The 27744-nt window shown below is 39.9% G+C and overlaps 1 protein-coding gene across 3 annotated transcripts in view; it reads left to right on the top strand.

Annotated features, from left to right (window-relative positions):
* adarb1b (adenosine deaminase RNA specific B1b) overlaps positions 1–24171 on the top strand; it is a 142941-nt gene extending 118770 nt beyond the window's left edge. For all 3 annotated transcript variants that reach the window (XM_054787924.1, XM_054787923.1, XM_054787922.1), the window contains 8 exons: positions 7–932; positions 3724–3838; positions 5345–5513; positions 5656–5807; positions 8005–8173; positions 11030–11211; positions 14962–15140; positions 15537–24171. In XM_054787924.1, the coding sequence (XP_054643899.1) occupies positions 7–932; positions 3724–3838; positions 5345–5513; positions 5656–5807; positions 8005–8173; positions 11030–11211; positions 14962–15140; positions 15537–15713 (2069 nt within the window). In that variant the 3' untranslated portion in view covers positions 15714–24171. The remainder of the gene's footprint in view (positions 1–6; positions 933–3723; positions 3839–5344; positions 5514–5655; positions 5808–8004; positions 8174–11029; positions 11212–14961; positions 15141–15536) is intronic.
* Positions 24172–27744: the final 3573 nt, after the last annotated feature.

Raw genomic sequence — 27744 nt, 5'->3', positions numbered from 1 at the left:
CCGCAGGTTCGAGCAGCACTGACGTTAAGGAAAACCGAAACCTGGACAACGTGTCCTGCAAAGAAGGGGTGGGTGTGGCTGAACAGCTCCCCAATGGAAGCGGCCTGGGCAGTCGAAAGCGCCCCCTTGAAGAAGGAAACAATGGTCACACACACTCCAAGTTTCGAGCCAAGAAGCGCAAGAAAACACCAGGACCGATCCTACCCAAGAATGCCCTGATGCAGCTCAATGAAATCAAACCAGGTCTTCAGTACAAACTCTTGTCCCAGACAGGACCGGTCCATGCACCAGTTTTTGTCATGACTGTAGAGGTCAATGGTCAGTCGTTTGAGGGCATGGGTCCAACTAAGAAGAAAGCCAAATTGAGCGCAGCAGAGAAAGCTCTACGTTCTTTTGTCCAGTTCCCCAATGCTTCTGAGGCCCACTTGGCCATGGGACGAACATTGACTGTAAACACAGACTTTACGTCAGACCAAGCTGACTTTCCAGACATGCTGTTCAATGGTTTTGAGACGCCAGCCGTGCCCGAAGAGTCCTTCTATGTCGGTTCCAATGGTAGCAGCTCACTAAACTCACTAGGGGAGTATCCACTGCCCACACCACCTGGCAGCAACCTTGTCCAGGCGCCACTGCCCCCACCATCAGCATTCACCTCCCCCTCCAGTGGCAAAAACCCTGTCATGATTCTCAATGAACTCAGGCCAGGCCTCAAATATGACTTTGTGTCAGAGAGTGGGGAGAGTCATGCCAAGAATTTTGTGATGTCAGTGACAGTTGATGCACAAACATTTGAAGGCTCAGGGCGTAACAAGAAGCTAGCTAAAGCCCGGGCAGCGCAGGCCGCTCTTTCAGCTCTCTTCAACATGCAACTAGACCAGACACCATCCAGACAGCCCATACCCAGAGAGGGACTCCAGCTTCATCTCCCACAGGTAAGACATCTTTCAATAAGAATATTCAATAAGAACTCCAATATGTTATTATTTTCTCAACAATGAAGCCTCCAATGTTGATGGAAATTTAGTGCTTTACAATTTCAGTTCATGACACATTTCTTCCAGTTGGAATTAGGCTTCGATTATAATAAAATCAGATATGAACTAGATACTTGCCATTATGAATGCAGACACATAGGGTATACCATATCTTCCGGACTACAAGTAGTAGGAGAATAAGTTGCATCAGTCAAAAAATGCATCATGAAAAGGAAAGAACATACTGTATATTAGTCACACAAGGCCATAAGTCACATTTATTTGGAAATTTATTTCACAAAATTCAAGACCAATAACATTTCATCTGGAAAGGAATGTTGTTCAATGACGCAATAGCACACAGGACAACAGGCTGAATAGGTGTCAGGTACATTAAGGTAACACATTAACAGTTATTCAGCTAAACAATAGCATAAAGAACATACCCGCGAGGCTGAATAGGCTAAAACAAGCCGGCGAGTCCAACAAGCAAGTTACCTGTAAGCAAGTTCATCAAGCTCCCTATCTCATTCCACATCACTGTTGTTGTCACAAGCCTTGAACGTCTTCTCACGGCTGTCAACCGTAATGTTCACTCCTTGGTTCATGTCAGTCAGTATGAATTAGCATTTAATATCTCTATATGTATACATAGTATGTAGTTGCACCTCACTATAAGCCACAGGACCAGCCAAACTATGGAAAAAACTGTGACTTATGGTCATTGTAAGCCGAACGGCATCAACGTACAAAAACAACCGCAATAAATCTAAATTATAGCCCAGTGGAATATTGATCACTAAATAGGGAAAACATTGCCCAAGATCATCCACCTTATGAGGTATGTAATGTCTAATACAGTACTTCTGCATTGATGCTGCCTTTGTATCAAAGTGTAGGTGTGGGGTATTTCAGTTCAGTGTTTTGTAATATTGCTTGGAAAAAGAAAAAGAAATATAGGTACTAAATTTGCCATTCAGAACTGCAGTGTAAATCTAACTAAGGTACTAAAGAAATTTCTTGCGAACCAGCAGTCTACAGCAGGGTAGGTTTGATTGCCTGGGCGTGAGCGGTGATTTGCTGTCACATAATATTAGAGAACGTTTGTTTTTATTTTCAGTTCACTGGGAAACTTGCCAAGTAAATGTAGTGAACCATTTAGCACTTTTATGGTAGTAGTAATTTACATTTTTGTACTCGTGCTTTTAATAAAACAGTCGTGGGAGGAAATAGCGCACGTTCTACAAATAAACAGATTGTGTTCGCTTGTTGTGATGGACACAGATGCAGTGGTACCTCGGCTTTTCTTATTAATCCCTTCTAAAGGGTCCGTTAGAGACCGAATCGTCTGAAAATTGAATACATTTTTCCCATTAGAAATAAAGTAAATCCCTTACAGACATCCAAAAATATGAACCTAAACACATTTTACATAGAATAATTCTAGTTTTACTTGCAGAAAACAATGTGAGATGCATATAACAAACATGACTCTTTTACCTTTCATTGGCTCTTGTTGGCACACACGGCGATGAGCGCTAAGGGAGGAGGGGAAGGGAGAGCCACACGGACGCTACCTTTTGTGTTTTGCGTACGACTTCTTTCTTGAATTCAAGTGTTTCTCACCTTCCTTATCAAAGTGTTTGTACTTGCAACTTTTTTGGCCCTATGGTGGCTTATTTTGCAGCCATACTCAATTAAAGAAAAAAGAGAGAGGGAGAGAGACTTGTGTAACTGTTGGTTAGCCGGTGGGAGTTTAGAGCATGCTAACAGTTATGTTTGTAATAGACAGGTTCCGAACACAGTTAGACTCCCGCACTGTACTAATAACATGACAAGTCTGAGTCGCCAACACATGGGATTCTATGTTTCGGCACGCTATTTCGTGGAATGATAAGCAAATGGCAAATGGACTAGATTGTTAGGTGCAATGTTTGGCCGTACGATTAATGAGATGACATATGAAAACTGAGACATATTTTTGGTCAAATTCAAACAATAATGTTTGTCAAACTGGGGCATCCAAAAACCGAGGAACATTTTCACTCTTGTCACCCAAATTCTTAATGCCACATTCTTTTAAGGCCCTAGCAAGTAAAAATGGTAGGTGACTCCTGGGAAAAACACTGATCTTATATGTCATGGCTTGTGTTTTATGAATTTCAAACTAAATTAACCCCTCTAAATCTTTAAACAAATGAGCAAATTATACACTACCATTCCTACATGCTCTCCTTTGGGTATATTGTGCCTTAAGAACTTTTTGTCGTATCTATCACATCTGCGACCTTGTCATTTCAAAGTTAAACGACCTGGCTATGAGTGGGTGAGTCCAAAGTAGCGGCAAAGTAATATTATAATAATCTCATTAATTTATGTCCATTCAGCCATAGTCATCTCTCTTCGTGGTTATCATCATTTTCTTGAGCAGGGTGCTATAGCAAGAGAAAGTGGCTGTCAAAGAACACATGATATATGTTCACTTAAACTTTTGCATCATTGAACTTGAGCTGCCTTAACTCTTCAGTTTACCCGGCTCTGTTTTACTTGAAAGCTATTTTGGAATCCCTTAAAAATGAACCACTTTTTGCTTTGTTGCTGCAACTTTCTGGCTCCTGTTAGGCACAGAAGGCAAACCCGGTGACAGGCATAGGTGCTGCGGGGCAGGATAACATCAGACGTGTTTTGTAAGACAGTGTATTTGACACTAGTTTATGCTTGTGTGTCATCTTTGCGCGTGTGGTCACAGGTTCTCGCCGACGCCGTCTCTCGACTGGTGGTGGATAAGTTCAGTGAGTTGACTGACAACTTCACCTCCCCCCATGCGCGACGGAAAGTCCTGGCAGGCGTTGTCATGACAACAGGTAGACATGGGGAAGATTTGCATGGTTGAATGTTTGAACACGTATAGACGAGTGTGCTTTTATTATTTCTATTTCCCTGACATATTTGTGATGTAAAACTGCTTTGGATTTGTTTTTGTTTCTATAACGTACATATCAGTGTTAATGAGCAGTTTAGTTCATTCCTAATAGTATAGCACAGGGGTCTCAAACTTAGCTTACCTGAGTCTCTGCTGAGTTAGGCTGGGCCGCATCAAGTATTCCTCAAAACAGTGCTGTTGATCCAGTCTTCTTTATTAATAAACGTTCAGAACATGAACGGCTTTACTTCCGGCATCCCAGCATACCTTGCAGAGTTAGTAGGTGTTCAGAATTAACTTAGTTGTTTATTATTCCCCATTGTAGTAGTAGCAGTAGTAGTAGTAGTAGTAGTAGTTGCCCTGTGTGTTTCTTACCTGTTACATATGGTGATGTCATTTTTATGTTGGCACCGTGATTGGAGTTTGTATTCTGACCCCTCCTTCATTTCACTGTGTGACAAGCGAAAGGGGGCTATTGCTTGCCCAATTAAAGAACCTCTTCCTTTAAAGGGATAGTTGGGATTTTTTGACATGAAGTTGTGTGACATGTCCATCAGCATTGGACTATTTCAACAGTGACTTACCCCTCTATTTGGTCCCGCTAGTCCAGTTCTGGTCGGATTTCAGTGACGAGGAGCGTAGTTCTGCTGAGTTGCTGGGCCATTTAAGTCAAGAGTTTGGCTTCTCAAAACAGTATTTGTTCAAAAGAGTAACTTTGCATCCTGAAATGCCTCCTCAAATCAGACCTCACAAATCGCTCGGCGTTATATTTGTCTCCCGCCGTGTGTTCTTCCGCTGTGGAACACACGTATACAAGATGGCTGCGTCGCTGCATCGCGGATAGAGTTGCGAGCGTCTTCATCACATACACACGAATGAAGAGGCGACAGTGCGCAGGGACACGGCGGGAGACAAATATAACGCTGAGCGATTTTTGAGGTCTGATTTTTTTTTTTGAGGAGGCATTTTTATGATGCAAATGTTAGCCTCAGGTTTGATGCTTGCAATGCTCTTTTGAACGGATATTGTTTGAGAAGCTAAACTCTTTACTTAAAAGACCCAGCAACTAAGCAGAACTACGTTCCTCGTCACAGAAATCCGACCAGACTGGACTCATGGGACCAAATGGAGGGGTAAGTCACTGTTGATATAGTCCACTGCTGATGGGCATGTCAAAAAATCCAAACTATCCCTTGAAGCAAATTGAAGTCTCTGGGACTTATGTTTGCCACAATATACTTAACAGGCCGCACTAATGCTAAACTTTGATGTCAAATAGAGGGCCACCAAATAAGGCAGTGAGTTTGAAACCCGTGGTATAGCATGTGAATTTTGCAACAAAACAAAAGAAAATGCAATCTCAAGTGTAAAAAGAACAAAATGAGCTTATGCAAGATTCTGCGCAGGTACACTGAACCCGTGTCTTTGATCTTCCTCCCCCTGACAGGAACAGATGTAAAAGAAGCACAGGTAATTTGTGTTTCTACAGGAACTAAATGCATCAACGGTGAGTACATGAGTGACCGTGGCCTGGCACTCAATGACTGCCACGCTGAGATTATCGCCCGACGCTCACTCATGAGATACCTGTACACCCAGCTGGAGTTCTTCCTCAGGTCAGTGGAGTTTCGTTAGAGTATACGTGGCATCTTCGCCAGATACCGCTACCATTTACAGCTTGTCTAAACATGTATCTGGATGCTCTTCAATCGCCACAGTAGGTTTTACTCGGTTGATAATTGCTGTCTGTTACCATAGCAACAGCAAAGAAGAGAATCAGAAGTCAATATTCATGCATTGTGACAAGGGAGGCTACAAGTTAAAGGACAACATTCAGTTCCATCTCTACATCAGCACCTCACCCTGTGGAGACGCCAGAATCTTCTCTCCGCACGAGGCTGGCGTGGAAGGTAAAACGCTCACCTATGGGCTACTCTCCTTGGGTAAACTGACATATTTATAATGCGGCCTTGTTTGCTAACAGTTTGCTGAATTAAATTCTTAAGATTTCCTCTTATGCATGCTTTAATTTAATTAGAAATTCACTGCTATGTCCAAATACACATCCGACACGTTGAAACAAGGCTCCATTAATTAGAGCTTTTGTTATTCTCTGTCTGTCCCTATCAGTCTTTTCCCTGCCCAGCCCACCATCTGACTGATTAACCTCCCTGGTATTTGTGTTTTCATTGCATGCTGCAGCCTAAATGGAAAACAGACACACTCAATTAGTCAATGAATAGATGCCTTCTGCTGCTGGACAAAGGGAAAACCTTGATAACACAATATGTTGTATATTTTCTTTTCTTTTCTCCAAGTCCTGAAATACCAGCTGACGCAATTTGTCCCTTTTTCACAAAGGGCTTTGTGGGCTTGCCAGGGCAATGTAAACATAAATGTCTCATAAATATGATAATATATATCACAATAATATTAATTCATTCATTCATACTGCTGATCCAGTTAAGGGTCATGGGTGAGCTGGAGCCTATCCCAGCTGCTGGAATACACTCTGGTTTGGTCACCATTCAAACACAGGGCACATAAAGACCATATATACTGTAGACATAACCATTCACATAAAATGGACAATTGTGAGTCTCCATTTAACCTAACATTCATGTTTTTGGACTACGGGAGAGAACCCACACTAGTATGGAGAGAACATGCAAAAACTTTGTTCTGGTTGAAGGGAGCTTTCAAACATGATTCTGTGCAAGTCATCATTTTTTCTGCAAGCATGAGGTACTGTCTAATTGGCTGTCAGTTTTTCACCCCTGCTGCAACAGGGTGCACCTCATACTCCTATCACAAATCAGTTGGTGGTGCGTTCATGTTTTCTGATATAATTTAATTGGACAGATCTGAACTGTCAAGGCGAAGCCATCGTTCTCGGTTATAGAAATGTAAAACCGCCAATGTTAAAGAGAGAAATGCAAAACTACCCTTGCAGAAGGCGTACTTTAGAAGAAGAAAGAGCCGGTTGGTGCCTGACTGATTTTGCATAAAATTTGACAGCTAATGAGAAAAAATAATCAGTAGGTTGAGTTGTGTAGATGATCTATTAATTAAAATCGATAAATGATATTATCTGCTGTTCCAAAGTGCTGATGAGATTATTAAACTGCAATTGTATTAACATTTGAGGTGATCCCATTGTATCCTATAGTGGGATTTTATTTGCCTCATTTATTTGGTACTGTATATTTAAGGACAGGGGTGTCCAAACTTTTTCCAGCGTGCACCACATGCTGAAAAATGAAAGGGTGCAAGGGCCACTTTCATATTTTGTAAACCAACACATGTAGATATGCGAAGAAGTTATATATATTTCATATATTTAAAGAAAAAAATGCATCTCAACTTTGTGATATAGGTGAAAAAGCGTATTAGTACGAACTTCGTTCTTTGCTCTTTTTTTCCCCATTTTTGCTGTCGTTTTTTTCTTTCTTCTCAATAATATTGGTAAATTTTCTACTCATAATATTTTGACTTTATTCCCAAAATAGTATAACTTTTTCCACAACCTAATTTTCCGCAAATGACAACTTTATTTTGTTTAGTTTTTTTCTTGTAATATTGCGACTTGTAATATTTCAACTCAATGCTCAATTATTTTTCCTCATAATATTACAAGTCTATTCTTCTAAAATTCAGACTTTTTTTCTCATTACAATATAACTTTTTTCTCTTTATTTTGTTTTATTTTTTTCATTTCTGCTGTTGCTTTTTTAAAATGTTCTAACTATTTCAACTTTAATTTTATAAATTTTTAAAATTCAAATTTTAGAAATTAACTTTTCGTTAATGATGACTTTATTCCCCTAATATTTTCACTTTATTGTCATACATTTTAACTTTTCCACAACCTAATTTTCCAAAAATTGCAACATTTATTTGTTGTTTGTTGTTTGTTTTTCATAATATTGTAATGTGCCGCAGGCCGATAAAAAAACAGCTGTGGGCTGCACTTTGGACAGTCGTGCAGCTCTAAATAAATAAACATGAACAAAAGGATGGCTGATTTTAGTTATACTAGTCTGATTGAGGGTTTAGGAAAGTTGCGTAAACGTGCAACCTTGTGTCTCCTCTTGTTTGCCGCCTCAGACCAAGGAGACAGACACCCTAACCGGAAAGCAAGGGGTCAGCTTCGGACGAAGATCGAATCTGGGGAGGGCACCATACCTGTGCGTTCCAGTAATACCATCCAAACCTGGGACGGGGTGCTTCAAGGAGAGAGGTTACTCACTATGTCCTGCAGTGACAAGATTGCAAGGTAATTTTTATATTAAATTAAAGAACCTTTACACTTCTCTTGTAGTATTACAGTTGCAAGTGACATCAGTTTTATTGTGTAATTGTCGTTATAGAACTACAGTGGTACCCCGGTTTTCAATAATAATTTGTTCCAAAAGGTTAGACAATAACTGAACCATAGAAAACCAATCGAATTCCTATAAAAAATAATTTAAGGATAAAATACAAGTTTGTTACATGCCATTGTACGATAACCAAGACAGTGTCCGATAACCAAATCATACAAAAACTGGGGCGTTCAAAACTGTGGTTTGACTGCACATACTCAAAGGTTCTCTTTTCACTTTTCACTGTGATTTTCTTCATGGCGTGTCAGGGACGGCCGTGTTGATGGATGGCCTGTCCTTGCAGTATATTTGCACACCGATCATCGTGTCTTTAGTCGCTGTCCATGTTCAAGGCAACAGTATGCCAACCCTGTGATGAAGGGAGGCCGCGTGTTAGCAACCAAACACTAAAACTTCTTCATAAACTGTAACTCTTCTCACTAGCTGGCCTCCTCTTCCTTCTTCTCCATGCCGGATGGTAGTACCTTGCCTCAGTGCACAAAATGAGTGGAGGCTTGATGAAGGACATGTCTGCTGTGCTCGCGACCACCTTGTTCTTGTTCTTTGCACAGTACGACTGCAGTGCTTGTCATAGTGGTCCTAGTCATGCACATTTCTCCTGTCTGTCCAAAGTGGACAGATCGAAGTCGGCAGAGTGCAAAATAGGTTTGTAACACTGTAATGATACCAGGAAAACCCAACACTCCAGTTGATGTCTAATGATGTCCTGAAATGGTTTTAGAAAGGGGCTATGGAGTTCCGTGGACATGGCCCTTTGCATTGAGCAGGTTTTAGTCCTCATCGCTACAAAATGCATCGGTTTATATCCTTTGTCGCCGAGTTCATTGCGATGTGTGAAGGGTGAATCACAGGCAACTTTCTGGCCTTCATTTTTTGAGTTTTTTACCTCAAGAAGAGCTGCTGCCAATATTGGCACTGGTTGATACCGGTATCGGTAATGAAGTGCTGAACAATAGTGGTATCAGATATTGGTAAGAAAGCCAATATCTGGAATGTTAGAACAGAATAAATGACTTCCCTCCTTTTGTTAGCCCTGCTGTATTAGGTGGAACTAACAGAAAGGTGTGTGCATGCAGGTCTGCATTTAGCGTTACGGCTTTGCAGGTCAGATGCAGTGATTGAATTTTTTTCCTCTGTCAGTTGTACATGCACTATCTTTCACGTGCACGTGGTGCGCACAGAGAACATTGCATTTTGTATCATCTGTCACTTCAGGTAGCCTCAGGTTTGATGCTTGCATATTCCACATTGTCCTCGCGCAATGCTGGCAATTTCACACATCCCCAGTTAGCCCCAAGTTAAAGATGCCATGTGATGAAGGAAAGCAGGCTGCTTATCAAATACAGAAATTCCTCACCACTTCACGCGTCACGGAGTTTCGCGGCTTCATTCTATCACGGTTTTTCCAAATTATATGAGTTAATTATATATTGATCATGTTTTTTTTTTTCGTGGTTGAATACAACCCCTTATTGGTAAAAAAAAAAAAGTTGCCTATTTAAGCATATGTTGTGGGGTTTTTTTGCCTAAATTAAGCATTTTCAAGCATAAACATGTTTAATGAACTAAAATACAAATATAAGGCATTCAGAAGACACAATCAACGATGCTGCGATGGTATGTAGTATTCTACACTGGTCACTCGGTGTCACCAATGTTACTGTAATGTTCGTGAGACACACAAGCACCAGACTTAATCACCGGAACAACAGGCTTTTATTGCAGCTTTGAATGATCCCACAACAGGCATAATAATTCCAAACAAGGGCTACTGTTGCGGCTGTAACCCAGGCCAGGCTAAAACTCAACTCTGAACCCCTGACGTCACTTCTTGTCCGACCCCCCGCTTAGCTCCCTTAGCACCCCAATACATTTACAGCAACACACACTAGCACAAGTCTTATTTATGTCTCAAATGGCTTGTTTTATCTTCTTTTTCTCTATATTGGTAGAGTGTAAAGGTGATTAGGCGTGTTATTTCATGTCTAAAGGGCTTTAGTAATGTTTAAAAAAAATATTTCGATGGTCGTATACAGATTTTCTATCTTCTAACTACGAAACTATAAGGAATCCTACTTCGTAAATTCACTTATCACAGTCGGGTCTGGAACCAATACAAATTATTGTAGTGTTTCACACAGCATATTATTAACCTCCATTTGAATCAGTTTGTTTACTGCGTTTAAAGTGACATCAGTTGTTAACTATTTCACTTTTTCAAAAGAATGAATTACATATAAAGGATAGCACATTATTCCTTACACCCTGCAACAATTCATTCTCTTCTTCAGTTCACATTTTAGTCCACACACACACTTTCCCCTCTGAGTGAGGTGGGAGTGTGATGCTTCGCAGAGCATGTCAATGGGAAAATGACTAGGGAGGGGATGGCTAATGATACAGCACAGAAATACACAGAAGTTTGGCAAAAAAGAAATTGCATCCCTCAGTAGAGTTGTGTGTGGCGTATTGCATTGGCTTGTGGCGTTTGATACTAATTTATCTTACATGCACCGCCATTCCATGGCCATCAATGCAGAGAACTAATGCCTATCTCCTCCCTACATATTTAACGTGTAATAGGGAACCTGACAGTCGTAGATGGCAAATGTCTTCCAATTTAGGTCATACATTTCAAGACAAAGCTTGTTTATTTAGGAGAGATGATGTCTGTTTGTATCTTTGTGGTTGTGAAGTCATTAAAAAGTGTGTAGCAACTTCATAATTATGTGTGTTGTCTCGTGCAGGTGGAATGTGGTGGGCATCCAGGGCTCCTTGATGAGCTACTTCACGGAGCCCATTTACTTCTCCAGCATCATCCTTGGAAGTCTATACCACGCCGACCACCTCTCCAGAGCCATGTACCAGCGCATCGCAGATATTGAGGACCTCCCCCAGCAGTTCACGCTCAACAGACCTCTTCTCAGTGGTGAGGCATTCCGGCAGCTCATTAGAGAAGTCATGCTATGCTTGTTTTCATCGCGCATGTTATTTAGAGGCTCTCCTTGTGATATTTACTGTCAAAGAGAGAGACTGGAATCCAAATCCGCAAACTCATTTGTTTACTTGACTGGTCAGGGTGCAGCAGGAAGATACGTATCGCCTCTCTCTCCTGCACTGAGCTGACATTTACCTTGGTCTTGTGGAATTTGAACAGCACATGCATTTTGAGCTATTGAACAACCCTTAAAATGCTTGTACGGACCATGAATGCTGCTTATATGATGGGTTTTTTCACTTAACATTTGTACATTATGGAAAATCTTTGGCTATTGACAAAACGGCTTTGTTTAAAAAAAAAAAAAAAACAATGTAAAAAAACCCAACATTTTAGGTTTTTTGACCTTCTATCACGTTGTTCTCTTTTAGTTTACAGTATTTCATTTTCAATTGAATTAGTACACATTATGCTAGGGCTCTACCAATATGGATTTTTGGGGGCCGATTCCGATATTAAGGAATAAAACATGTTTCAGTTAATATACCCGCTTAAAGGCCCTGTCACACCTTGACGATTTAGCCAGCGTACACCAACGTATGACAAATTTGGCCAATACGCTGGCGTATGTTGAATAAGTTATGGGTAAGTTTTATATAAATTAAGAGCACGCTAAAGCACGCCGCATACGTTGTAGTACGTCCAAGTCGTCGAAAAATTTTGTGCATGCACAAAACTTTTCGACATATGATTCATACGTCCCGCATACGCGGGCAATAAGTTATGCAATCGCTGACGCCTGTTCACACACGTTATTTGTGTGAGACAAAACTGTCTTCTTGGCTCTCTTCTTGGCAAGGATTGGCTGAGAGGAGATAGAGACCGCTGGGGAAGCAGCTTCCGATACCATTGACGATGCCTGAGAGGCTTTAGAACCTGCGTCATCTCCATCACAGTGAGAGTGGGAGGGGGAGGCTGTGGGTGGTGATGGATCCCTCCGTCACTGCCCTGATACTTCTTGGCAGCGGTATTCGAAATTTTGTTCGGCATGATGGCGATGTTGACACTGCGATGTCTAGTGAGGGTATGATTAGAGTCATGAGGTGGCAGCCTTTTTATAGGCTACGGCACGTGATTGTCGGCCATACGCTGCCGTGCGGTTTGCATAAGTTAGACTGGCGTTGGGCATAAGTTGTGAACGCCGGCAACACGCTACGCATTCGTTGGTATAAGTTGTCTATAAGTTATAGAAACGTTCTATATAAGTTACTAATACGTCATGTATACGTCCAACTTGTTATGAATACGCTAGGTATACGCCCAAAATTGAAAAAAACGTCCAATGTTAAACGTATGCCATCAAAATCATCACGTCGGGCATGCGCTGGCTAAATCGTCAAGGTGTGACAGGGCCTTAAGTGTAGCTCCAAACACTTGATAGATGTAAATCAAAGGGAGAACATTTTACCATTTTAAAATGTTATTAGCAGAAATTGTGTGGAACGTAAATTAAATCAAAAATATGATGTGCAAAAGGGCAATAAACCTCTGGGAAACAATGTAATCATACGTTTAGATGAATTCATCTTTACTTTTCACAGCAGAGGGAGACCATAGTGCAAGAAGTACAACTTTGTTTAAGGTAACATGAGCACCAATCCTATTGAAAATCTGTGGAGGGAGCTGAAACTTTGAGTTGCCAAGCGACGGCCTCAAATTCCGCTGTATGTAGATAAGGATTTGCAAAGCAAGACATATGAAAGGTGGGTGATAATGAGCGTGACGGGTCATAAATTCATTAATAGCGCGATTTTTGTCTGTAAACACGAGACTCGCTTGAGAACGAGTTGCAAGCGCAGCACAAGAGTGCGTCGTGTTCCTCGTGCTGAGCGGTCGAATACAGTGTGTGCCTGCTTAACCACACAGAGGAAGAATAGCCTCACATATTCGTTAACTTTTTACACTTCATTACGTTTGGCAAGCGCCAGTGCCATCACCACAGGAGTGAAAATGAACAACATAAAAAGCTCTTTTGGTCCAACAGCTCAACTGTCAGGACCATCATTACGGAAAAAGATTATTGAATGCTACAAGTGTCATGGAGTCAGTGCACTGTTACAACAACATCTGGCCGGGGACAATATTTTATGAAGGTAGAACCACAGAGATAAAAGTACGGCGTTATGATTGTGTTGTTTAACTTTTGTATTTAATGTAATTGTATTTAGTATAAATTGGATTTAATTTACTGTATTTGACATGTCCTTCACATGACTGCTGACATGGTAACTACAGAAAGTATTCTCCTTACTGCAACCCAGTATTATTTTAAAGTAAGCTTCCTACATACCAAAGACACTAGTATTGATTGGGACTGTCAACTCTGCCTCCACTTCCGTAGTATCCCCTGCGCAGGTTTGGCCGCCATGATGATGAGCAGAAGTCAGAAACATTGCATTGTAAGGATGTCCTCCGCACACTGCTCAGCCATTAATTGCTCTAATAGACGTCCCAAAAGACCAGATTTGTCATTTTTCAAGTTCCCCAAAAACAAGGACAGCTATGTGTTATAAAAACATTGTAGATTTATAACACTGGTTGTTGTAAATAAACAGAGAGACAAGACTCAGAATTGTGTTGGACTCCCACACAAAATAGCTTAAAGCTTCTTTTTTTTTAAATCTGGGTGATTAGCTAAATTTATGACAAGTTATAGTGTATCAAATGTATTAACAATGCCAATGTTGCATTGTGTAAATACTTCCAGTTAATTATCCATGTAATATAATAATAATTATTATTATTTTGTATGTTGATTGTTAAGCGTTGGTAATATTGTTCATATTTCTGCAGTAGAATGGATTTTTACACACACACACACACACACACTCACACACACACACACACACACGTATATGTCCATTGTGTTCAGTAAATAACATTCATCCATTTCATCAAAGTGTCCGCACAGCATATTACTTTATTTTTATGCTCAGCTCAGAGCTACTGAATACATTGTACGCTGTTGTCCATACTATTGGCGTACTACAGTACACTCTGTTCCATTCATTTGCAGCCGAGTCGACGGTGCAAATCCAATTCTAGTGTCCTTGGTAGATATGAAACAGTGGAAGTTGTAAAGGAGGAACACAAAACATTTATTTCCAATAGAAACGATCTGTTCCAAACTGTCCCCGTCATAAAACCTTTATTAACTGTACAGCGACAGCAGCTGTCCCTCACTGGATGCTCTCCAACTGGTGAGCGAAGGTGATAAAAAAAAATTTTTTAAAAGGTGAAATTAAAACCTTGTTCTGCTCTGCAGAGTTTGGAGCGGTAAGAGGCTGGCATGGGAGCCCCCGTGGCTTTCATATTGTTTAAATCATCCCCTCCACGTTCTGCCAGACTGAACCAAGGAGTTTAATATACTGAGTGCAAGACACGTGGATTTATTGCTGTTATATGTCCCCCATTTAGGCCTGTGAAATAGTGGAGGCCGGTGCCCTTCAGGCAGTGCTGTGTGGGTGGGTGGCCTCCGCTCACTGATGAAAGTATTTTCCAGAATATTCATATTAAGTTGTAGTAAAGTTGCATACTGGAATGGTGGTTGTTTACGACCTTTGTTAGTTTTTTTATGGGACATTTTGCACTCACTAATGAAGTTTCTGGTAAGTCTAGAGGAGCTGAGTACTTGGATGCGGTTGGTACTTTCCCATGAGGTCATCCATGTTTATTTTCCAGGTATAAGCAACGCAGAGGCCAGACAGCCAGGTAAAGCACCCAGCTTCAGCGTGAACTGGACGGTGGGTGACCAGGGCCTGGAGGTGATCAACGCCACCACCGGCAAGGACGACATGGGCCGAGCCTCACGCCTCTGCAAGCATGCCCTCTACAGCCGCTGGGTGCGCCTGCACTCCAAGGTACGCAGTCGAAGAGCACGCTACGTCTCAAAGACAGACAAAAACACAGTGGTAACTGAAGTACAGCCATTACTCGCCGCTTCACGCTTTGGATTTTCACGTTTTTTTTTTAATATATTAAATCGTGCTGTTTTGTGTTTGAATGCAACCTATTCATCAAAAAAATTATCTATATTTAAACACATTTTACTTAACCTTTACCTAACGTAAGCATTTTCAAATGAAGTAAAATATAAATGTAAGGCATTCAGAAGACTCATTAAAAGGTGTGATATGCAGTATGCTACACTGGTCACTAGGTGTCAGTAAACATTACATACTACACGCCCATGCATGCGACGACGCTGCCCCCATTGCTGACTGTCCTGTTCTGCCTCTCCCCTCCTACCTCATTAGCTGTCTTCCGTGTTGCGGATCAAGGTGCTGAAGCCCGCTTCCTACCACGACGCCAAACAGGCGGCCACAGAGTACCACTCCGCCAAGCAGGCGCTCATCAAGGCTTTCCACAAGGCCGGTCTGGGGGCTTGGGTCAAAAAGCCCATTGAGCAAGACCAGTTCACACTCACTTCCTGAGGGAGCAATTTTACCAAGAGATTCTGATCCCCCCCAAGTCCTCTTTTAGTCCTGTCCCCCCCACCGACCCAGGCCTGAAAGAAAGACAGACCCACGTTAGGAGCCCGCCCACGTAGAACTTTGCCTCCGTCCGTGTTTGCACGCACTTGCAGCTGTAACCTGTTATGGAAATAAATGTGCATCGTTTCTTCAAGCATCCTCATCTCATCGGAGTCATTCCTAAATGTCCATTTTCACGTTCTACTTATTTTTGGTTTGTTTTTTCCGACTGTGGGTAAAACTGGAATCTGTGGAAAGCATTTTCTCTGGTGAATTATACTTTTCTGTTGCAGACATTGAACCTGTTATGTTTTGTCTTTTTGCTGTTGGGTGATGCGTGTTGTCAGACGAGGGTGAAACGTAGCCTAGAGATGCTCAGGCTGAAGCGAATGATAACGTACCTAAAGATATACTTCATAATCATAATAATAATAATAATCATCACGATGAGAAAAAATGCGTCATCTGCAGGATGTAACCGTAGTGCTGGAAAAGAAATCGTAGTAAGTAGTAAAGTGTGAAATTCTGATCTTAGTATGTTTTATTAAAAATGCTAAAAGACACGTTGGCCTTTTTCTGCTCACTTTGGGAACAAAACAAGTCAGGTGTCACGGTAGATTTGTCTTACTCATATGTTGCTGGTGTATTTGTTGTGATGGTACCATTAAGGTGACAGGTGGGTGTCTTGTAGTCCCTGCCAGGGCCTTGTTTTCCTTATCAAAGCTGTGTGTGTGTGTGTGTGTTTGCATGGCGTGTGTGCGTGTGAGGAGCACATGCAGAGTGTGAATGAATGGCAGCGTCTTTCTCAATGGGCAGCTTTCAGTCTATTTTCTACATTTGTGCTTATTGTTTGGTCCAACTAGAAAAAGGGGCGCAGGGATTTTTGTTTTCTTAACGGTGGTCTTTTATAGATTATAAATTATACAGCAGTTAAAAATATATATATATATATAGTGATGGTTGATATTTTTGTATGTATGAAAGTACATACCTGCTGTCAGTAAAATGTATTTAAAAGTATTCACTATGCAAACATTGCCCGATATAGTTTATTTATCGTGTACTATTTACTACATTGTTGACAAATGAGCGTCCATTTTAATGTTGAAAGCTAATAATTAGTCAAGCTAATGTCACTTTAAAGCTAAACTCAGAGCATGTTCACACGAGAATTTGGAACAAAAACTATTTGTTATCGATTATCAAGGGTGAGCGATACTGCAAATGTTGATACTGATTCAATGCCAAGTCATGACAGGGCCAGTATTGATGATACTGATACCGATACTTGAATTTTTTTCACCCGTCATTGAATTTTGTGATTTTTGCCTTCAATTTGTTGATGGTGATTATGTTAAAAATCAAAAATATGAACGTCTAACAACAAACAATATAGCAAAGAATATAACAATTGTAATTATCCGATGGGATTCACTTCCAGAACCCTCCCCTTCTCTCTTCAGTTGCCACTGTTCACTCCCTACACAATCCAGGCTGAAGCCCTAAAAACAGTTTGCCTAAATGACACATTTTAAAATCTGAAACGTATACGTGCTCACCGCTAACCAATACTAATGTAAGATGATCAGTGAACAGATGGAGTCACAGTGTAGCCTTCAGCCTGGTTGTGAGGCTAGCAGACTGAATGCCGTTTATCGCAGGGGGTGTCCAAGCTTTTTCCACCGAGGGCCACATGCTGGAAAATGAAAGGATGCAAGGACCACTTCGATATTTCGTAAACCAACTCGTGGGGACATGCTGACAAGTTATATATATGTCAAGAAAAAATGCATCTCAGCTCTGTGATATACTGTAGATGAAAAAGCACATTATTAGTATGAACGTCTCCTTTTTTTGCCCCCCCCCCCCCCCCCCCCATTGTTTTTTTGTTATTTCCCAAAAATGTAAACTTTCTTCTTAAATCTTAGTAAATTTTCTTCTCGTAACATTATTCCCAAATTATTATAGCTTTTTCCCCCAACCACATGCCTTAAAATTACTTATGTATTACGTATAATTATTCATTTTGTTGTGTTTTTCTCAACTAACTACTACAAAAAAATTATTTAATATTTAAACTCTATGCTACTAAAATAAAATATTTTTTTCCTCATATTATGAGTTTATTCTCGTAAAATTGTGACTATTTTGTCCCCAATTAAATATAATTTTTCACACTTAATATTTTGACTTTATTCTCATAAAATTGCAGCTATTTTTTCCCATTTTGTTATTTTTTTCCCAACTATTTCAATGTTCTTCTTGTAAATTTTCCTCTCATAATTATGCCTTTATTCCCGTAATATTTTTTTTACTTAATTCTCATAACATTGTACATTTTTCCACAGCTTAATTTTCCAAAAATTACAACCTTGTTTTTTTGTTTCTGATAACATTACGACTTTAAATGTTTCAACGTTATGCTACTAAAGCGATGTCATCTTTCCTCAACATTATTCTCAGAAAATTACGACTTCCTTTATACTTTAATACTTATTTTAATTCTTTATTCTTGTAAAATGACTTCAGATTTTTCAATTTTTGCTGTTTCACTTTGGACACCCCTGTTTTATCGTAACAATTTACCGTCATATCTTAACTTGTCCTCACCTCGCTGTCACGCTGTCAAATCCTGTGCTTCCATAGCCAAACAAACATTTCCGTTTCGCCGCACAAAACTATGATGCGATGAGATGTGTTTTATGCGGACAAAAACCAGCCTTTTTTCTGAAAAAGAAAATCATTTTTTGCCGAAAAAGCCACGACTCTGCGGGGCCGTGACTACTGAATCGCAAACGTGTTGGGAAAATGAACAAAGAAGATGATGAAAAATATAAATCTCATGACTCTGACATCGAGCAAATATCGACATTTGGATCGGTCCATCCACCCTTGCCGATAGTAGAATATTGACAGGTTTTGTACACTTGGGTCATTGTTGTTCCACGTAAGTGTGGTGGTTTCAAGCTGTTGTAGATGTGGAAGATGTTTGGGTAAAAAAACAAAAACAACTAATTTGCGCAGCTTTTAGTGTGTGATAAAATACATTCAATGTCAGGTGCTTGACATTTATCATAATACCTCTTAAAAAAACAAAAAAAAAAGGCAACAGTGACAGCAAAGAAATTGTCGAGTCAGCACAATTGTTTACATTGCTGTGTGTCATCTTAGATCAGGGGTGTCCAAAGTGCGGCCCACGGCTGTTTTTTTTACAGGCCCTTGGCACAGTCTAAATTACAAGAAAAAAACAGCAAAAATGTGGAAAAAAGCTTTAACTTTACACGAATAAAGTTAAAATATTAGGAGAATAAAATCTGAATAATAAGACAAAAAAAGGTTGTCATTGTACCAGAATAAAGTCAAGCTATTAGGAGAATAAAGACATAAGACAAAAAAAAAGCTGTTATATTACAAGAAACAAAGTTGCAATTTTATCAGAAAAAGGTCAGAATATTTGGAAAATAGTCATATCATTAGAAAAAAGTTGTACATTTATAAAAAAAAAATAAAATTGTAATCTTATGGGAAAAAAGTCGTAATTTAATCAGAATAAAGTCACAATATTAGGAGAATAAAGTCATAATATGAAGACAAAAAAGTTGTAATCTTACGACTAAAATGTCATTTCGCGAGAATAAAGTCATAAGACAAAAAAAGTTGTAATCTTACAAGGAAAATGTAATTTCACGACAATAAAGTCATAAGACAAAAAAAGTTGTAATCTTACAAGGAAAATGTAATTTCACGACAATAAAGTCATAAGACAAAAAAAGTTGTAATCTTACAAGAAAAATGTAATTTCACGAGAATAAAGTCATAAGACAAAAAAAGTTGTAATCTTACGAGAAACAAAGTTGTAATTTTATCAGAATAAGTCATGAAAGTCATAATATCAAGAGAAAAAGTTGTAAATGTAATTTATTTAAATTACGTCAGAATAATAAGACAAAATGTTATAATAAGAAAAAAGTGGTAAAGTCATAATATCATAAAGTTGTCATCTTATGGGGGTTGGAATTTTACGAGAATAATTGTAATATAAGGGGGTGAAAGTCATTTTAAATTCATAATATTGAATAAAAGTCAAACTATGATGGGAATAAAGTCACAATATGACAGCAAACAATTCCGAGAATGAAAAAAATAGCAAATAAAGTAGCAAAAATAAATAAATCAAATGTACTGTAAGGAGAAAAAAAACGTTTTTTCTTGAAATCCTGTGTACGCTATATAACTTGTTAGCATGTCCACATGGGTTGGTTCAGAAAATGTCAAATTTCAAAGTGGCCTCCGCATCCGGTATGCCGCCCTCGGTGGAAAAACTTTGGACGCCCCTGTCCTAGATGGTGGTTGATGGTGGTTTACCCACGGTAGATCAGGGATCAGGGGTCGGGAACCTTTTTGGCCATGAAAGCCACATATTTTAACACGTGAGAGCCATATCATATTTTTCCACACCAAACACAACTAAACGCGTGCATTTTTAAGCAAGACCAACGATTTCAGAATATAATAAGTCTCTGACTTCATCCTTCTTAAGAACGTTGTTAGACTGAAGCTGACCGATAAGAAATAAAATACTTCCTACCATACCGAGCACTTCTGGTGCTGCATGGTTTTGCACGGCATTCCTCATCTTTCTTTCTTTTTTGCCATCTTCTTCGTCAAAAGGAACTAGCTAGCTGACTATTTGGTTATTTCTTGACATCTTTTTGATCCTAGAAGGCGACCGCATTATCCAGTAATAATCTTTGGCGTCTGACCCCGGAAAATATTGGAAGGACAGCTGCCATTGGCTCTGGCCGGTAGAAAATGGATGGATGGATTCAAATGTGTAATGTTTTATAATTCAAACATTTTTAACCCTGACTTCTGTAATGTTTTACTTAAAAATGTCAGCGGAAAAAAAAGTTAGAATGCGATAAAATAAGCATTTTATGTTGTCCGAGAGCCACATCTGGCTCGCGAGCCGTAGGTTCCCCACCCCTGCGTTAGAAGACCCTTGTGAGCGTACTTGACTCTTGTACTGATGAGGTCACATTCTCTTCCCAGTCAGAAACATTAGTGTGTGTGTGTGTGTGTGTGTGTGTGTGTGTGTGCGGGCTCAGGCTGCTTTAAGCATACTCTGGAATCTCCACCAAAGATGATGTCCCATGCGTGTGTCTTTTTTTGTTTGTTTGTTTATTCACAATCTGCTGAACCTTGTTTAAAAAAAAAAAACAAAAAAAAAACTATTTGAACCTTGTTTTGAAGCCGTGTGTCAGGTTTCTTTTGTGTCTGTTGTAACCCACCACCATGATTGCTGAATTATTTGTAAATAAGCAACAACGTCAATGACTAATTGTGTACTATCAGATCTTCCCACCCTGAACTGTTTGTCCTTTTTTTTTGCTGGAAATGTGAACATGTTTCTATTTCAGTGTAAGTATTAATGGTTCTCCAGTATGTGGGCACCATTAAGCATGGCACCAGCACTGCCGTGATTATTCCGGGCCTCACCGTCATTGTAGCCAACAACAAAAAAAAAACATTATGCACTGTATGTACAAAGCCTCAGCGTCTAGCGTCTGGCACGTGTGATGTCAGAAGCGTCTCTCAAGTGTCACCTTTGAATTGAGGATCTTCCAGAATTGAATGTCGAGAGAAAATTGGATGTTTAAAGAGGGGAAAAAAAAGACAAGAAAATAACAAGAATCCTGCACCAAAGTCCCATGCCACACCCCTCCTGTCTGCTGTGATGTCACGTCACTGCCACACCCCCACCTCCAGACTGAGCTCTTTTGTAGATTTGCCCTTAAAGACTTCCTGCTTGTACTTTTTTTTCTCCTTCCGACTGCACTGAAGATGTCAACTGATGATGTCACAATAAGAACCCGTCCCCTCGCCATGGAGACAAGAACTGAGCTGAATCGTCCTCGTCCCCCGACTCCCTCCCTGTAAATTCTCAAACGTTTCTCGGTGCCCCCACCCCCCATGTGTGAGATCTCAACAGTAAAACCTTGCATGTTATTTGCCAACACTGACGCTGCACCTCGCATGATTAACTTTTAAAGGACTCGTGTAGAGAAAAAAAAAAAAAAAAGACATAAAATGAACAAAAGAATAAAATACTTCTTAGTTTACTTCGGCGTGTGTGTTGGAATTGTTTCTTAATACCACATGTTCATTCTAGGTGAGATGTTCATCTTGTTGCACTGACAGAGGACGATGGTCGTCTTAACAGAAGGCTCGGATAGGATGATGGAGACGTGTGATCTCTCTAGTACCGTGGTACCTTGGTGTTTCGTTCGAAAAGGTCGAAATGGTCGAAAACCAAATCGGATGAAAAAAAAAATCCATTTTTCCCGTAAGAAATCCTTTAAATCCAATAAATCGGTAAATAAAACAGATTAATTGCGCCAGATCACTTTCCGTAATCTGTCTCCCTCTAGAACCTGTGTTAACTAAGGAACCGTTACGTTCAATCCCGTTGGAACAGACGCTACCTTTGCTACGACTTCTTCCTTGAATTCAGTAGTGTTTCTCACCGTGTTTGTCAAAGTTTTGTCACTTTTTTGGCCGCAGTCATACTGAATTTAAAAAAAACCCCAACAGACTTTAAACACTCAAATACGCAGTGCGCTTGAACACTCCATCAGCAAAGGGCGCACAGTGCTTATTAGGAGAGGAAGACGGGAGACAGATATAAACCTCCCACACACACATAATAAAGATGACTGAAGGATTCCCTGGCTGGAATCTGTCGATAGCAGTGGTCCCCAAACCCCTGGGCCGCAGCTCGGTACCGGGCCGTGGGTCATTTGCTACCGGGCCGCACAGAAAGAAAGAATTTCCATTAATTTTTTTTATGTTTTATTTTGAAAAGTGGCCGGATTCTCCGTCTCACTATCGCATGCCGCACAGATAGACGACTACTGTATTTTTACCATTTTTCTTTCACCTCATATTTGGTGTCAAATGCTGATACTATGTGGGAATGCATAAAGGTAAGTTTTGATGACTTATTGAGTGCTAATGTGCACATTTGTCTCAAGTTCATTCATGCTAGCGCACTGCCTTTTAGCAAACACGTCAAACAGCGATGTAATCATCTCTCTGGAAAAACTCCAGGCTTGAACTGGTGGATGGTGGGTCGGCATTCATTTTGTGCTTTTAATTTGATGTTGTTCATGTCTTAGATTTACACAACACATAATAAATAAGATACATTTGATCGCTATAATGTACGAAGCCCACGCCCCCTCTTATCCGTGGGAGGTTTGTGGGAACACAAGCCGGTCCGTGGGTCAAAAAGAGACTAAAAACAGACTATTTGTTAGTCACACTGTTCGGTCCTACGATAAACTGAAACCGAATCCAGCGTAACCCGGGGGCGTACGAAAACCAAGGTACCAGCGCCTTCTTGTGACGTCCACAAGAACAGCACCAGGCCATTGCTCATACGAAGATGCTCAACCCCCTCCCTCAAATCTTACATCAGGAGTGGAAGCTGCTATCAAGAGACCAAGAGAGATTATAAAAATATACTTTCACAAGAAAACAACAGCAAAAATGGGAAAATCTGCAGTCATTTTACAAGAATAAAGTCCAAATGTTAAGAAAAAATAATTTCAAATTAAAATTTTACAAGAATAACGTAATATTATGAGGGGAAAAAATAACATGTTAGTAGTATAATTTTGAAATATATTTACAAAAAATAGTCATTAAAAAAAATCTGAAACAAAACTAAATAAACTTGTAATTTTTGGAAAATTTGGCTGGGGAAAAAGTTTTAATAAAGGAATAAAGTCACAATATTACGAGAAGAAAGTTACAAGAAAGTGGAAACAGTTGGCAAATTTTGAAAAAACAGCAGAAATGAAAAAAAACGAGAATACATTTTAAGACAAAGTGAAAATATTAAGAGAAAAAAGTTTTGTTCAAATGAGAAAAAATGTTGCAATTTTACAAGGATAAATTCGTAATATTATGAGGAAAAATAATGCCATTTTAGTAGCATAGAATTGAAATATTTAAAAATTTTATTTTTTTTTAAATCAAATTCTGACAAAACAAAGGAAAATTAGGTTAGGGAACAAGTTTTAATATTAATAGTTTTAATATTATGGGAATAAAGTCAAAATACATAACATTCCGAAAAGGAAACTCACAAGAAGAAAGTTGAAATAGTTGGAAAATAACATAAAAATACAAAAACAGCGGAAATGGAAAAACAGCTGTAATTTTACGAGAATAAAGTCCAAATAATGAGAGCAAAAGGGTAAATAGTATTCTAATGGGGGGGAAAAGTGACAATTTTATGAGAACCAAACTTGAAAACTTCAACTCGTTTTGAGGGAAAATGATGTAATTTCAGTTGAAATCTTAAAAAAAAAAAAAAAAAATCTGATAAAGTTGTAATTTTCAGAAAATTAGGTTGTGGAAAAGGTTATAATGTTATGGGAATAAAGTCATAATATTACGAGAACAGAATTTACAAAGTTTATATAAGAAGAAAGTTGAAATATTTGGCAAATTTAAAAAAAAACAGCAAAAATGGTGAAAAAAAAGAGCAAAGCCTGACGTTTCCACTTTTCAGCTACAGTATATCACAAAGATGAGATGCAGTTTTTTCGTGAAATATATACTCAATATTACTGTAACGTCTTAGCATGGAATTAGCTCAAACGGTAGCGTGCGTGCTTTGCATGCGAGAGGTAGTTGGATCAATTTGTAAGTTCAGCAGAGGCGCACGGTGGCCTAATGGTTAGCATGTTGTTCTCCCCGTGTGTGTCTGGGGTTTTCTCCGGGTACTCCCGCTTCCTCCCACAGTCCTAATCCAATCCATTACATAGACCAGCCAGCCTGCTTCCAGTGATGTATAAGGTTTTCTCACAAGTTCTCTCCAAAGAATTTTGCAACCATTGGACCGAAATCAGCCCAGAGAAGCAGGCAGGCTTCAAGTGACTATGAAAATGGATTTCACCCCTTCAAGTTCACACCTCTGGAAAAAACCAAGGGGTGGATCCAGCCTACGTTTATTTCATTTGACCTGTACAGTGAAGCCACTGCCACTCGAAGGGGTCATAGGGAAAGCGAGAGGATGTAGCGGGAGAGACGAGAAAGACATCTCGCCAAAGCTCTTCACAGCCTGCCTACAAGATGTCCTAAAGAAGATCAGCGGAATGGTGAACATCTGTCACATCTCCTTCAAGCTGATGACATTTGTTCTAATTTGCAATCTGCAACTCAACAGAAGGAGTCCAACTCCTGCTTCAAGATATCCAGAAAGCCATAAAGCAGCTGGCCTGAACATGCATAGCGGAAAGAATAAAGTGATGTTTATCAAGCATGCAACAAATTATTCTTGATAGCAACAATCCAAATTGGTGGGAATCCTTCGGAAAAGTTTATAACATCATGAGAAGTCAAGAAGTTAGCCAAGAGGAATGTATTTTCGCTAAGTTGTTAGCTAATGAGGATTTTCCTCCATCAAGATTACAGATAATGACGAGCTGTACTCGTTTCATGCTCGTACTCGGCATAAATGCGTTATCCGTCATGAATACTCATCTAAAACGAGTATCCGACTCATTATCCCAGTATCATGCTTGGCATAACTTTGCAAGACATTGTGTATGTAGCGCGTATGCCTGGCAACAGGTGGATTCCACGAAAGCACGAAACCGGGATGCCCAAAACTGTGAAGGAGGGATGAACTCCCTGTACAATTTTGGGCAAGGCTGGAAAACATCACGGGGTTTCCACAAAACTTTTGAATTTTTCACGTCACAACTCCGGCGACCACTGCTCATTACTGTTGGCAGCCACAAAGTGTTTTTACAAATGTAAGAATTGTGTATCTAAACCAGAGTAAGGCAGTTCTTGGAAGATTGTGGACCTGACCAATTACAACAGAACTGGCATGGTCGGGGGAACAGGCTGCGGAATCCAAGCGTTTCGGCCAAGAGGAGAAGAATGCAGATTAATGCAGATACACAACTCAAGATTACGGAGTATTTCATGAAAATGAACGTACTATAGTGCCCGAATAGGATCCTATATCTTTTTAAAGACCCTAAAATGAGCAAGATAGTCATCTCACGGATGTGCCTCCACCCATCCCACTTAACCTTCCACAAAGCTAACTTCTCTAACATGCTCTCCAGTGAGGTCATGCATGATGGCAACTTGAATTTCAGACTTTTGTGTGACTTTTGAGGCGTACACCCCAAGAAATCAAGTAGAACTTGAACCTCAGGGACTTTTACACTTGACCAAGTCCGACTCTGGGGCCATTTTCAGCTTGTTTTTTATTGGCCTTCAGCATATTGTAGAAATAAAATGAATTCGTTATTATTGAGCTATATTATTAGATCCAACGCTAGTTTGCCTTGTCACCTGTAACACAAAGCTAAGGTGTGGATGTTTTGTTCAGAAAGCTTGAATACTGCATGTTGACCTAGAGTGTATTGGATTGGTTTCAGCATCTTTGATCTACAAAACGTAACAAAGTGCCCCCCATCCACCCGGGCAAAAAATATCAAAACAATCCTTGTGCAAGGTTTACATGCTGTAGTCAATAAAAGCTGTTTTAATAACACAATAAAGGCAATGTGCATACCAAGCCCATCCATACAATTGAGTTTCACTGTGGCTAAAATATCAATTGGGGAAAAAAAGAGTGTGTGGTTCTTTGTTGCCAACAGCCGAGTGGCTGTCACCTGAGAGAAAATGACAAATCATTAGCTTTGTCCGCCACTAAATGGGAGTTGCACTCTCGTTCAAGGCCCACATTTCCATTTCAATTTTCTGCTCAACAGACTTGATGTATGGTGAGAATCACATGGCAAGCTCAGTCTCCACCTCGCCATCCTGTTATTCACTGCTACAGTACCTCTGTGACCTTCTGTATGTGTGTGTGTGTGTGTGTGTAGCAACACTGTGTTCAAGGCAAATGGATGATTAAGGGAGTGAATCTCAAGGTAAAACTATGTTAAGGAGAATAAAGAGCACCCACTGAAGTCAACAGCATCTCATCCACACTGGCCTGCACACAACCTTTTGCTATACTATTTAAAATGCTATTATTGCACATCTACCATACAACATGTCCGAAAAGGAGAAGGAAGAAGCAGAATTTATTTAATCCTACCCCTATCTCCATGTTTCAGCAATTACTGATAATTTGTTCACTACATTTGTTCACACTTAAAATAACTTGTGTGTTTACCAATTTTATAAAGAAAAGAATAAAGTAGTAAATAGCTTATTGAATAGTGAATAAATACAGCAGTAAATACTGACAGAAACATTTTGCGCATAACGGTGGCTCAAAAGTACAAACCATTGCTGGCTTACTAGCCGCCGAAAGCCAGTATCTTCAGCCGGTCATCCAGCGCCATCATTTCCATGTAGTCAGATCGCTTTAGCCCTCAGGTCATCTCTATCAAACTTTGCACTTTTCAAACACTGAGGCGATAGGAACAAGCCCCGGGTATCGTAGCGATGCTGGCGTTTCTGGTGGCTTGGTGTGTTGAAGCTTGATGTTTAAGTCCCACGTGATCGACGCCATGTTTGTTTACAAGTGACTTCAGGGGAAGTTATGACAGGCTGTTTCTAACTCGTCACAGAAAAGGAGCACTTGATTTCGTCTTTAAATGTGATTTTCTCAGGAGGTTGTACTTCTAATTACTATTTTTTGCAGAATGATTAGTGATTGTGTGATGTGCTCCTATAATTATTTCCCCATATCGCCACACAATTAAAATATGTCAACACAGATTAGCGGCTCATTTTATCGTTTATTATGACGACTCGAAATTTGTTTCCAAACACCGTGTAAGCGGCTGCAGCAATCACTAGCTGGCCCAGTCTGGTACGGAGCTGGGCCTATATGTGACCCGCCTGGTTCAGCCTGCCCTGTATTCTGCCCTAGGCTCGAACCAAGGTCCGCTGATTTGAGAGGCATGTGCGCTAGCCATTTAGCTAAAAACCCAGACTGTCAACT

Source organism: Dunckerocampus dactyliophorus, chromosome 9, assembly GCF_027744805.1.
Source record: "Dunckerocampus dactyliophorus isolate RoL2022-P2 chromosome 9, RoL_Ddac_1.1, whole genome shotgun sequence".
Classification (NCBI taxonomy): domain Eukaryota; kingdom Metazoa; phylum Chordata; class Actinopteri; order Syngnathiformes; family Syngnathidae; genus Dunckerocampus; species Dunckerocampus dactyliophorus.
The sequence above is the reverse complement of the archived record's forward strand: the minus strand, read 5'-3'. Positions and strand labels throughout refer to the sequence as shown.